This window comes from Labrus bergylta, chromosome 19, assembly GCF_963930695.1.
Source record: "Labrus bergylta chromosome 19, fLabBer1.1, whole genome shotgun sequence".
Lineage (NCBI taxonomy): Eukaryota > Metazoa > Chordata > Actinopteri > Labriformes > Labridae > Labrus > Labrus bergylta.
Genome location: NC_089213.1, coordinates 17,045,636 through 17,058,388, shown reverse-complemented (window position 1 = coordinate 17,058,388; position 12,753 = coordinate 17,045,636). Strand labels below are relative to the sequence as shown.

The 12,753-nt window shown below is 41.3% G+C and overlaps 1 protein-coding gene across 1 annotated transcript in view; it reads left to right on the top strand.

Moving 5' to 3' along the window:
- The window catches only part of LOC109994632 (polypeptide N-acetylgalactosaminyltransferase 15), a 6,617-nt gene extending 648 nt beyond the window's left edge, over positions 1-5,969 (top strand). Inside the window, exons 1-10 of the mRNA XM_020648064.3 lie at positions 1-486; positions 597-763; positions 842-1,046; positions 2,230-2,397; positions 3,947-4,064; positions 4,485-4,679; positions 4,788-4,919; positions 5,013-5,114; positions 5,186-5,329; positions 5,419-5,969. The exon at positions 1-486 is cut by the window's left edge and continues 648 nt beyond it. Of these exons, the coding sequence (XP_020503720.2) occupies positions 1-486; positions 597-763; positions 842-1,046; positions 2,230-2,397; positions 3,947-4,064; positions 4,485-4,679; positions 4,788-4,919; positions 5,013-5,114; positions 5,186-5,329; positions 5,419-5,592 (1,891 nt within the window). The 3' untranslated portion in view covers positions 5,593-5,969. The remainder of the gene's footprint in view (positions 487-596; positions 764-841; positions 1,047-2,229; positions 2,398-3,946; positions 4,065-4,484; positions 4,680-4,787; positions 4,920-5,012; positions 5,115-5,185; positions 5,330-5,418) is intronic.
- Positions 5,970-12,753: the final 6,784 nt, after the last annotated feature.

Genomic DNA, 12,753 nt, shown 5'->3' with positions numbered 1-12,753 from the left:
GCTCTGCCTCTGGCTGCTGCTCCTAGGCTTCGCCCTGGTCACTCTGGCGCTGTCGGACCTCTTAAACCGGGACCAGGATCAAAGTCATCAGAACCCCAGTCCTCCCCGCCGCCCCCTCCAGAGAATCCCCAGACCAGACCTGGAGATCATCGTGGACTCAAGGGACCCTGCGTTAGAGCTTGGATTGAATATTGCCCCACTAAAATCTCTTCAAGAAGACCAGCTCTTATTTGTGCCATCGACGCAAGGCATAAAGAATCCGCCGAAGAGGAAGGGGAGTTATAAGGTGATTCTAACCGGGTCAAATAAGGATTCCACCACCCCTGCGCCGCCGACGCACGGCGAAGTTGGGAAAGAAGTGCAGACACAACTGAGGGATTCTGAGAAGAAGGTGGAGCTGTCTGATGTCCAAAAGTTTGGTTTCAACGAGGTGATCAGTGAGAGTATTTCACTGCATCGCAGGTTTCCCGAGGTGCGCCATCCTGAGTGAGTGGCGCACGACCAAAACCATGACATCGCTCTGAAAATGCCCTTTTTAATATATCAAATGAAGACGTCGCTTTGACTAATGTGCATTTATTTCAAACATTTGCCAGGTGTTTAGGGGAGCAGTACAGCGAGGCTCTGCCGTCAGCCAGTGTTATTATCTGCTTCCACGACGAGGCTTGGTCCACGTTGCTGCGCACTGTGCACACCGTGCTGGATTCAGCACCCAAACAGTATCTGCAAGAGATTCTGCTGGTGGACGACCTCAGCCAGCACGGTGAGTCTCTCTTATTGGACCCCAAACGTACACGTTACCAGTGCTGATCTCACGTTAATGTTTGTGTTCACTCCTCAGGACACCTGAAGAGCGTGCTCAGTGAGTATGTGTCTCATTTGGACGGGGTGCGTTTGATTCGCAGCACCAAGCGCCTGGGCGTGGGAGGGTGCCGATCTCTGGGAGCTGCTCGAGCTGCAGGGGAGGTGTTGGTGTTCGTGGACTCCCACTGTGAATGTCAGAAGGGATGGCTGGAACCACTTCTGGAAAGAATAGCTCAGGACAGGTACTCTAATCTAATCATGTCTGGCCATGTCGGCCAAGTGGGCACTTAGTTATGAAGGATCACATAAATGAATTGTATTTACTCATACTTTCCAAAAAGCTTGTATCTACCCGGTCTTATTTTAAAGTTGTTACATCCCTGAATGTTTTTTTAAATTAAAAAAAGCAACACAGTTGCATGATATGAATTATTTAATGACTCAATAAAAAAGATATATTGCCAAAAGGCACAGTAAAAATTCTAAGAAAACACAATGTTCTATATTTTAATGCCTCAAAAGTTGCCTGGAAATGTTTGAACCTTAGTCTCTCCTCCGATTGAACAGATAGCCAATCATACTTCATAAAATGGCAAAACGGATTTCTGGGGTGCCCATGCCACCCAGGGCTGCACCCTGATACGTCCCTGCTTATAATAAACAGCAGTACAAAATTCCTCTTCAGATAAGTTCTGTTAAATCACAATGATTTTGTTAACTGCTCTGTTGGTTAAATGCAAAAAGACTTATAATGGAAAAATAGGATAAAGCTGTTGTTTTCAAATGTTTGACAGAAGCACTTGACGTGAGTGAGAGGATGGAGGGCTGTCATTTATAACCTGTCCTCCTTCATTAGTAAAACAGAGGATACATGTTGCATGTGTGCTCTCGAGATTTGGCTCAGGTCTTGTGTCTGAGGCTGCCTGCAGTGTGGCTCTGATCAGTCTGGCTAATTAGGCTGAACTCTCAGAGCTGGAATCTGTAAACACTCAGCCACATGTCTGACCCCGATCCTTCTTCTTCTCTGTCTTCCCTCCTTTAATTTGTTCACTGCGAGAATCACATCACACGTGGCATTTAGGGAGAAATATCTCAGATAACAAAGGTGTACCAGAACAGAAGCCAACAAAGGACAGTGAGTGTCTAGTCTCTGAACTTGACTGACATGAGCACTGACTTGGGCCCCCCACCCCTATTTTTCAGGACTAATATCACTGTTGAAGGCAATGAATACTGAGAGAAAAGTAAACAAAGAAACTCTAGTCAAGAATGTTAAATCTCCTTATTCACCCAGATCTTTGATAGACAGACATGCACTTCCTATTCATGACGTTTAATTTTTAATCGGCATAACTGACAAGAAGAAAAACAGATATTTGCATATTAAAATGTATGTTCAGATGAATGTGGTGTATTTCTGTGCAGGACCAGAGTGGTGTCCCCCATCATGGATGTGATTGACTGGCAGACCTTTCAGTACAACGCCACCCAGTGGCCAGTGAGGGGAGTTTTCGACTGGAGGCTTGACTTCCACTGGGAATCTTATCATCATCTGCCAGATAAAGAACAAGACTCAGCTGTTCAACCTGTGTCGTGAGTTTAGAGGCCCTCAAGTTTTTATGACTTGAGTTATAATACTTTAAACTTTTTTCCAAAGCTTAGTGAAGCCTGAGAAAAAGCACTGTTACATTTAGCTTTATCTTAATCTCATCTAAAGGTGCAGATATGATGACCTGCAACTTAGAGGAAATTTAAGAGAAATGTAAATTAGATATTCATTCAGATATTCAGTTTTTTCAAAACTGCAATAAAGGTGTCTTCTTGTCGCCCAATGACTCCCATTGTGAGCACTGAGACCCCAAAGGCTTGCAAGGTAGACCAAATAATTTACTTGATGTTAAAAAAAGATGAAAAAAAGAAAGTAAAATATTTATTTACTAATGGCGTGGGAGTCGCAGAGTAACTAATGATATGATGTGATACGATGTGATACGATACAATAAGATAGACAATACATGAACCATGATAACGATGATATCATGCTACAGGGATTCTGTGATAAGTAACTACTTACATTACCGGAACAAAATGATAACTAAAAGGGCCCGTTCCAATGTTTTGAAATACCATCAAAATTGTGAACATTATTTCTCCATTATTGTATGTGTTTGCAAACACAGAAAGAAATAACATTGTTTTCCATTTCTATATCAAATAATCATATCTACTTGAAATACTTTAAAAGATTTGAATATATATTTTTTATGCTTCAAAAGTAAGACAACAGAGTAGCATCATTAAAATCTTCTAGGCTCATTTCTTTGAGGACTCGAAAAGATATGTGTCTAAAAAATTAAAATGTAATGTGCAACATGGAAAAACAAAGAAAGTCTGTTGTGAAACAGCCCAAGTCGTTAGTTTGAACATAAACCCTGCCTCTGACAGGTCAAATAGGTGATCATAGTTTAGGATTATGGCTTGGAACCTGGGGTGACAAATTACTATTTCAATGCGGTACCAGCCCATCCTTTTTGGCCACACCCCTGTGCAAGCCCCCCTTCCCCCCCCTTTCATGTTCTGCACCCCACAGTTTGAGAAGCACTGGAATCTATAAAAATTCCCCTAAAAAGATAAAGTGCTGGATTAATGTATTAATTTTCTGCAATTTAGTGTCAGTTTGATATCTTTTCAAGTTACATCTCTTCACTTTTTTTTCCTCCTCTTCGACATGGCCCACTGACTTCTTATTCTTGATCTTGCTGTCAACTTCTTCTTCCCCTTTTTATTGCTTAAGTGCCACTGAGAGGAGTCATGAGGTAGTGACGCGTTGAGGCAAATTGCCGTGGCAATCTGTTTAAATTGCCACATTTTTTCCATTTTTTGACAAATTAAAATCGATATTTGGCACCAGTGATTCAATAATAGTTCCCCATAAGTCAGGGTGACGCTTTATTGCCGTACTGATATTTTGTCCCACCCCTATTTATCAAAACCATTAGTCATTCTTTCCTGGATTTCATCTCTTCACTCTGTGCTTCAACTGCTTACTAGAATAGCAAACCTTTGAGAAGAAATCGCAACTTAATTTTTCATTCAAAGGTCACAAGCCAGAAAACATCACAAAGCATTCTGTCCCTTTCAGGAGTCCAGCATTAGGAGGAGGAGTTGTGGCCATGGACAGACATTTCTTCCACAGCGTGGGAGCCTATGACCCAGGGATACTTCTGTGGGGAGGAGAGCAAATTGAGCTGTCAATCAGGGTAGATAAAACACTTTTGAATGTCCACTTTCAAAAACCTTTTGGGTCAAACAGGACAAAGAGACGTCCTGTTAGCTCTTTTTGTAGCCATGCTTTTGTGAGAGAGTGATTAAGTTGCCTTCTGTCAGGTCCTCAGGAATGTTGTTTTGGTACGCGATGCCTTTTACAAATGGAAATCTCAGGTTGAATAAAGGTCTTGGAATTTCTGGGCCAGTTGTCAAAAGCTCAAGTGTGAGAGGAAAATGTTACTTGACCACTCGTTTCCCTCTGAAAACATAAAAAAAAAATAAAAAAATTCTGATTCTGAAAATTCACAATGTGTTATTGTAGCATGTTCTGGAAAACATGAAGACGATTCAAACCTCTCTCGTGATATTAATTGAACAGTCAAACTTTTGCTAAAGCTTCCCTGAAATCCTAGGTGTGGTCCTGCGGGGGTTCCATGGAGGTGGTCCCCTGCTCCCGTGTGGCTCACGTAGGCCACCACCATCTGCCTTACCTCCTCCCGGATCAGGAGGTTCTCCAGAGGAACAAAATCCGGGTCGCAGACACTTGGATGGATGCTTTCAGGAAGATCTTCTACAGGAGGGACACTCTCGCTCATTTCATTAGGCAGGTGTGTAAGTTTGGATTCGCTTAAAAGATTATTTAGAGGATGAGGGGAAAGGGAACAAAAGGACCTGATTGTTCTTTCTTTTTCTTTTTCTTTTGTTTTTTAAATCAGTCTGAGAGTCCGAACATCACAGAGCGTCTGAGACTTAAAAGGAGTCTGGGGTGCAGGAACTTCCACTGGTACCTGACAACGGTTTATCCACAGCTTTACATCCCTCAGGACAGACCTGCTCTGTCAGGAGAGGTAACAAACACACACACACTAACACACAATTTATACTTTTCCACAATTGATGGACATGACAGACTTATGTGTCCCACCTGTCCTTGTCTGAAGCTGTACAACGTGGGCACGAGCAGCTGTGCAGACCTTCCTCGAGGTCATGATCTGCATGGTGGGGTCATGGTTATAGCACCCTGCAGCGGGACAGGCAGCCAGGTAACTATCACAACAGTTGCAGAAACGTAGATGGAGCACAGTTGAAAAGAAAATCTCTCTTGTCACTGCAGCACTGCGATCTGAACTCTGACTCTGAGGTGCGCTTCGGTCCAATGGGGGCTCTGTGTCTTGACGTAGATGGAGAGCGGGTGGTGGCGTCTCCGTGCGCCAAACAACGACCGACCAGCAGCAGACTTCAGTGGAAGTTCATAAAGGCACGTCAGAGAAGTTTCTGTTTTAAACTCTGTACGCATGATCTCAGTGGCTGTTTGTGTAACTCAGTGAGTCTGTTTTTCTCTTTCAGCTGAGCGGTCAACTTGTCCACCAGCAGTCACAGTTATGTGTGGAGGCTGTAAAAGAAGGAGGAGTCACACAAAGCACCCACACCAGCCCAGCAGGTCTGCTCCTGCGTCCCTGCACCCATCAACCCCGACAACAGTGGCACTTTGAGCAACTAGTAGCTCCTAAAGGTGCCTGATTAATGGATAGAAAAGACGTAAAGCCAGGGCATCCTAAATGTACTATAAATAGTGGCTGAAGTAGTGAACCTTTACAGTCAATCTACAGAATATGATATATTTGCTTCACTCTGCCACTCTGCTTTTTTGTTCCTGTTTTAAGGATTGCAAATAGTCAAATAAGAAATAATATGTAAAAAAAAAAAAAAAGTCTATTTTACACTGCTTGTGTAGTAAAATATATGGTTGTATTTATTTAGATGCATATTATTACATGTAAAAAGAACTCTGACTTCAGTAAATGCTCTAAATGCATGTGTTAATGTATTTTGCACATTCCTGAAAGGTATGAATGTATTCAGCAAACAGAATCACATTAAAAACTAACAGATCTTGGTGAGAAGGCCTCCAATTGGACAGAAATAATGACATTTTATGAGTGCTGGTAATTTAGAGGACTGAATTGAAAATCTTTACGTGTGCATTCACTTCAAATCTATCGTCTGCAATCTTCCCATTTTCCCTTGGTCTATGAACTAGATCTTGATCTTTTGGATGGAATCTGTCCTGACTCCAAACTTTATCTCCTTCACGACCAAATCTCTTCAGAGTAGTGCCAACGTCTTAAAAAAGCTCTTTCAGGAGAGTGGCTACTGTTATAGTTGAGGGGTTAACGCAAATGGACGAGTCCAAAGATGTTTAAAAATCATATAAGAGTTTAATATTCAGGTGTCGGCATACTTCTGTGCAAGTTTTGTAGTTCTACAGGGAGCGCTGCATGATCCGCCTGCAAACCCTGAGTGGTTTTCAATGTCTCAGTTAATCAGATTTTTCAGATTGTGATCAGTCAAAGTAGAAAAAGCACAGGTGTTAGAGATAACATTAATAATGCCTTCAGCATACTGGAACCAAAGCCGCTTAATGGAAATTTGCCAAAGTTTTTGTCCTCTGTAACATGCCAAAACTTCACCTGTAGAACACCCATAGGTGCAAAATAACTAACAGGAGAGCAAGAGCGATGACAAACAAGCGGTCTGAACACTCACACAGTCATGAGAAGAAACCAAATCAAGCTAAATAAGTGGAAACACCTGGGAGTGAACCCTCAAAGTGATGTTTTCTGACTGACTCTGTCCAAAATAAAGAAGTGAAGTCAAACCTTATCACTAGTCAACAGCAGAGGGAGCCATCCACCTTCCCAACGCTCCAACTGATCACTTTCTTTTTGTTACACATCAATAGCCTCCATTTTCTTTTTTTTTTTACAGAGAGGGGAATTTCCATAAACATGTTCTCATTTAAGTTTTTTTGAGGCTGGAGCTATAACGTTATAATGCAGCACAGCTAGCATGCCATGTGACTGCAAAGACCCGATGAGCACATGACTGAACAGCAAACCTTTAATTAACATACAGACGACTGTGTCATGACTTTTTATGTCCAAGTGTTCACTGTAACTCTAAGCCAAAAGATAAGGTGAAGTTATGAGGGTTAAACATGGAATCTATAGCAGGCGGAAAACACTCTGAGCTCGCCCTCTCTACCTCTCTTCTTGCCTCCAGGCATTTAAAGCTAATAACCTCCTATTCTCTGACTCTCTAATGCTCATCTTAACCCATAGTGCACTCAGCCCAGTGGAGTTCACGGCACCTTTTCAATAAGACCAGTCATATGGTATGTCTGAGGCTCGGAGCCATAGGTCAAACACTTGCACAAACAACATGATGTTGTTGATTAGTATGTCTGCTCTCAGTTATGTAACTCCAGTCTGCTGAGCTACAGAAGAAGTGGAAGTTTTTCCGAGGATGGCAAGGGGTCACAGACTCACTGTGAAAGCAACAGCTAAAGATTGAGGACATGCTGGAGGTAGGCTATAAAGTCAACCAAATGATCCACACGACCTCTCTCACTGCTGCAAGTACTCTACCTTTTATGTAGATTTACAGACTTTGCTTAGTTTTAGAAGAACATAAAAAAGGATGCTCAAGCCCATACTGATACATTTGCTTATTTTTTTAAACAATGTTTGAGGGTTAATTTAGTGTTTGCATCTCATAATCACATGTGCAAGCTCAGCTGATAACAAAAGGAAGGATCACTAGTCTAATGAATTTCTACATTAAGGATTCTGAGAAGTTGTATACCCACTCTCACAGCTCAGATAACTGTTGGAGCTTGGCGCCGGTTTGGCTCAGTTGGTGAAATGAGTGCCCCATTCACAGTTTGTAACTCAGACCCTAGGCCTTTTCTGCGAGTCGCCATCCAGTAATTGCAGAAAGGTGTTCACTGCGAGTCTGGTTCCGCCCAACGTTTCAGACTGTAAAAGAAAGTTTTTTCTTTGCTGCTGTTGCCAAGTGCTTGCTCACGGTGGATTCATGTTGGGTCCTTCTAAATGAAACAACAGATGATCAAAGTCTACAGCAGCTCTTTTTGTAAAGGGTCCTGAGATAAATTCGGTTTTGATAAGGGTCATACCCAACTCCCCCAAGATGTCTTGTTTCTCTTCAGCTGTACTTTCCCTTTCAAGACAAAAAGGGCCAAAAAAAGAATCTTTAAAAAACAAATACAAAAAAAGTGATTTGTATCCTAAAGTACTCCAATCAAGAACAATAATACCATAATTGATTAACCTTGAAAATAGCATGGATAACTTATTTTCCTATCAATACAGTAGTCAACACAATGAATTGTTCTGTTGTACTATCATGGATTTGTTGTGCCTGCCTCTAAAAGGACAGTTTTAGAGCACTGATAAGGAATTCATCTCAAGTCATTAGTTGTATGATAGCTAACAACATGTAGTGTATGTAGTGTTAGCAGTACATGTGAGAGTTAGTCATAGTTAGTAAAAAGCAGATTGGCAATATTCAACACAGTAAAAGAGTTCGAGGAGGGGTTGCCATACAGAGTTGTTATTATAGACACACAGCTGTAAAATAATACTATGTAGGGTATATTTGTTGTTTGTTGTCTAATTTTGTTCTGAATCTTTTTTCTATAGCTATATTTTTGTGGCTTTTTATGCCTTTATTTTAGAGATAAGACAGTGGGCAGAGTCAGAGACTCAGGGAGAGAGCGAGTGAGAGAGAGAGAGAGAGAGAGAGAGGGAGAGAGAGGGAGAGAGAGAGAGAGAGAGAGGGAGAGAGAGGGAGAGAGGGAGAGTGGGGAACAACATGCAGGAAAGGAGCCACAGGTTGGACTTGATCCGGGGCCGCCTGCTCTGGAGGACTTTAGCCTCTCTACATGGGGCGCAAGCACTTATCGCTAGAATACGGTCACCCCATTGTTGTGAATCTGCATCAAGAAGGTAAAGCTAGTATTAGAACATCTCGAATTATATGGTCCTAATAAAAGAAACTCAAATCTTAGGTTAAAACACTGTTTACTTTAAAAAGAGAGAGCACTGAGTTATAGTGTTCATGCATCAAACTTGACCTACAAATGTAATAACATGTATAAAAAAGAGCATGAATGGAGACAAGAAGTGAGAGTCTGAGGGAATGACACACCGTTCAAAACTCATGTGACTGCCTATTTTATGACTGTAATCCTCTGAGGAACTCTGCTGTGTATACGTCTCAGTAGAGGATATACTCGTCCACATAGAGTAATGACAGTCATTCACTGTGCTCTCCCTGCAATAACCGGTGAAGTCGAGCGTGCTGGTAGAAGTAGCACCCTTTAAGACATATACCTGTCTGGGAGGGAATGCAATACGTGTTGGAGACTTTGGCAACTTAAAAGAGCTATCACCATGCAGTAATCAGAACCCATCTAAATATGTATCTCAGTGTTTTATTTTATGTCCTGTGTGCAAATCATGCATCTCCTTCTCGTTTTATTGCAGATATATCCCTCTGTCTGCACTCAAAATGTAATGAAAAATCAAGTGAACAGCTAAATACAAACTCTATTGGTTTCAGGGCATGTTGCATTCTCACCAGACTCTTTTCCACCCTTCTTGTTACCTGCCACCACGCAAAGTACAGCCACAAATGACACAATCACACAAACACATCTTCTGGGGACCCTGGGAGACTCAGATGGATGTCAGCTGCCGGACACTTTGCCTTCTTTATGAAGATCCATGGTGGCTATTTCAACCCTTGATGGAGGTGGCTTGTCCTTACGATGCATGCCTTAAAGAGCCTTGGGTCTTCTGTACATGCACACCGTTGTTGTTTTCAAGTGATTTGTAATGTGCTTGTTGTACAATTAGGTCTGTGTGGACGGTCCTCAGGAGCCGGGGCTGACACTGAGCAGAGATTAAGTGCTTTAAAATGTGACGGAAAACTTGGCTTAGAGCAGCAATTAAGGTCAAAGACACAAAAACAGCATTTGAATATCTCTTTTAGAAAGTTCCAGCTGAAACACTTTATACAGGAAGCCTTCAAATAAAGTGGTGCTCTAATGATACGTGCATTTATGTATTACATCAAATACTTCAAAACAGGCCTGCCAGATAAAAAAAATATAATTACAAATGGTATTTTTCTGATGGTAAAGCAGCAATCTTACTCATGAAGTTTAACTTACATAATGACATGTAGTCTCAAATATAAAAGTTGTAAACAAATGGACTGTCATTTTCTTTATTTATGCTTTAAGTATCTACCAACTATGGGGGGGAAATATCTAGTTGTTTAGATGCTAAATGACCCATGACGTTATTGGTTGTCTTTCTCTCTAGAGTTATTTTGCTGATGTCTGCTGCAGCAAAAAAAAACAATGACTCCATGAGAGTGGTTCAAGTTAATCACACAGGTAATGTACCGAGCCAAAGAGCAAAACAAGCTGAAACACACTTTAAAGCTCCACATAGCCACAGGGCAGCTTTAGATTCAAGTGATATGTCTCTGTATATTTATCAGCAACGCCTTTCACTTTGTCACGTTGTTTCCCAAATAAATAGTTTTGTTCTTTTAAGCTCTAACACAGACAAATGACAAAGACAAAGACAGAACCCTACCAATAGCATAAGAACACACAGCTGAATGTTTTGCTCTCTCTGAATAGATGACTTCAATGAAAAGCTGCACGACTCCGGTGACTTTCTTAACCTCATTTTGGCAATTTATCCTATAAAAATCTACTTTGACAGCAGAATGCAAAAGAACATCACAAACAGCAGCCTAACAGTGTTTGAAGCTGCCAGATGTTCACAAATAGAAGAAAGAAAAAAGTCTGCCTCCTTAGAATGAGGGAACGATTTGGTCCAGACTATTCAGCAGGGACACCTAAATCACTGTAACATCAACACAATAGAAGACAACAATTTAGCAAGAGCTCTACATGGTGATGATCCATATGCTGCTTTTAAATGCCAGACGCCTCGGTGACAGGTGAGCAACAAAAGAGGTAATTTAGCAACCGGTTCTGTTTCTATGACGGGTATAGTCAGACCTGCACTTCTTAGAGAGGGAACCACTATTAATCTCTGCTTCTGACATGCGCATTGTTCTGCATATCCTCCCACCAACACCATCACTTCAACCATAGCACCTACGGGAGCAGCGAAGTCATTTATCAAACACACAAAGTGTCCTGCAAGAGTCCCCCCTCCCCTCTTTCCTGCTCTACGCCAATGCAAATGAAACCATTTGAATGTACAACAATGGCTGCTGTCTCACCCAAAGTGGGACAGAAAAATGTAAAGCCCTTAGGTAGAAGGTGTTCTCTGTATTTTATGTGCATGTTCAATCTCAAATTAATACATGGCAGAGAAACCAGATCTATACAGACATACTCAAAAGTAGAAGCACAACCAATCAGACACAATAATAAATGTGTCCTTGGTTCAGCTCACAGCTCTGCCTCTTTTTCTTTAACACTAATGGAAACACCTCACCACAGCTGGCAGATTTCAACATATCTCTATTATCTGCAGAGATGAAAAGAGAGAAACGGACAGATTTGTATTACCTGGGAGAGAATTTCTCACCTCCTGCACAGCCATGGAGTTTTTCAGTAGTGCAATCTGTGGCGACACACAACTGAAGAGGCTCTTTTCACCAGGATGAAGTGCTATTTGAATGGAAGAGTGAGTGTGTGTGTGTTTGCATGTGTGTGTTTAAATGCACAGCATTTCTGTGTGTGCTCAGATAGAGTGGATAGTGATGAATAGTTGTTGTATTTCTGTCAGGGCCAGTATTTAACAATGTGAAAAGAGTGGGTTTGAAAGACATAAAGCAGCAGAGGGACTATGAAACACGGCTTTAAATGTGTTTCAGTGTTAGAATCAAAATACATTTGAAGCTCTTTCTGCCGTCTGTAAGCTACTATCTGGCCCTAACATGACAGAAATAGTGGACATAGGCCTAGATATTTTCACGATATTTTGGAGTTTGAATTTTCCTTCAAAACGAAATTCTGAAAAAGCTTTTCCTGCACTTAAAGGCATGTAATCTCTGTTTCTATGACAGGTATAGTCATAGAAACAGTGAACACACTTGTTCAAAGAAGCACTTTCGCTTGTTTTTGCCTCTCCCACATGGCACATAATACATTTAAGCTAGCTGGATAGCAGCATGGATATCTGCTTGTTCTCATATTAAGCCTAGGTTATTAGCCACTATTAATGCCAATCATTATAATTGAGCAGTCCCTACACAGCTTCCTGTAAAAAAATAAACCTTAGAAAAATGAAATGCTAAATGTTAGCTGTTGTCTGACAGTATCTAATGAGTTGCCCTTCGGATTGTTTATATAGATTTTATTTTCAGTAGTAGTTGTGCAGTGAAATGGTGACTTTATAGATCTCAATGTTTGTGACATTTTCAGAACTGAAACATAGTAGCATGACAATGAAGCACCATTTGAGCTTCTCATCCTGAGCTAGACATTGAAGGAAAATCATCCGGTGATCAACTGCATCATCATCCTTCATCCCAACTTTTCTAAAAACCCATTAGCATTGTTTTTGCACTTTTCCCTATTTTCCCCAATGTTACTCAGTTTTTTCACTCCATCCATCAAAGTCAGACTCAACTTTAATTGAAAATCATGACTGTTGGGAAAGAGCAAAGCAAGGGTGCAAAAGGGGAAGGCAGATGGGCCTCCGTTTGCTAATGACAGATTGTGGTAAGTTGTGAATTAAAGATGAGCTTGCTAGCAGGTGGATAGAACGATGCATAAACAGCCAGGGTGGGATTGTCTGTACACCATTAAATATGGATGGGCCT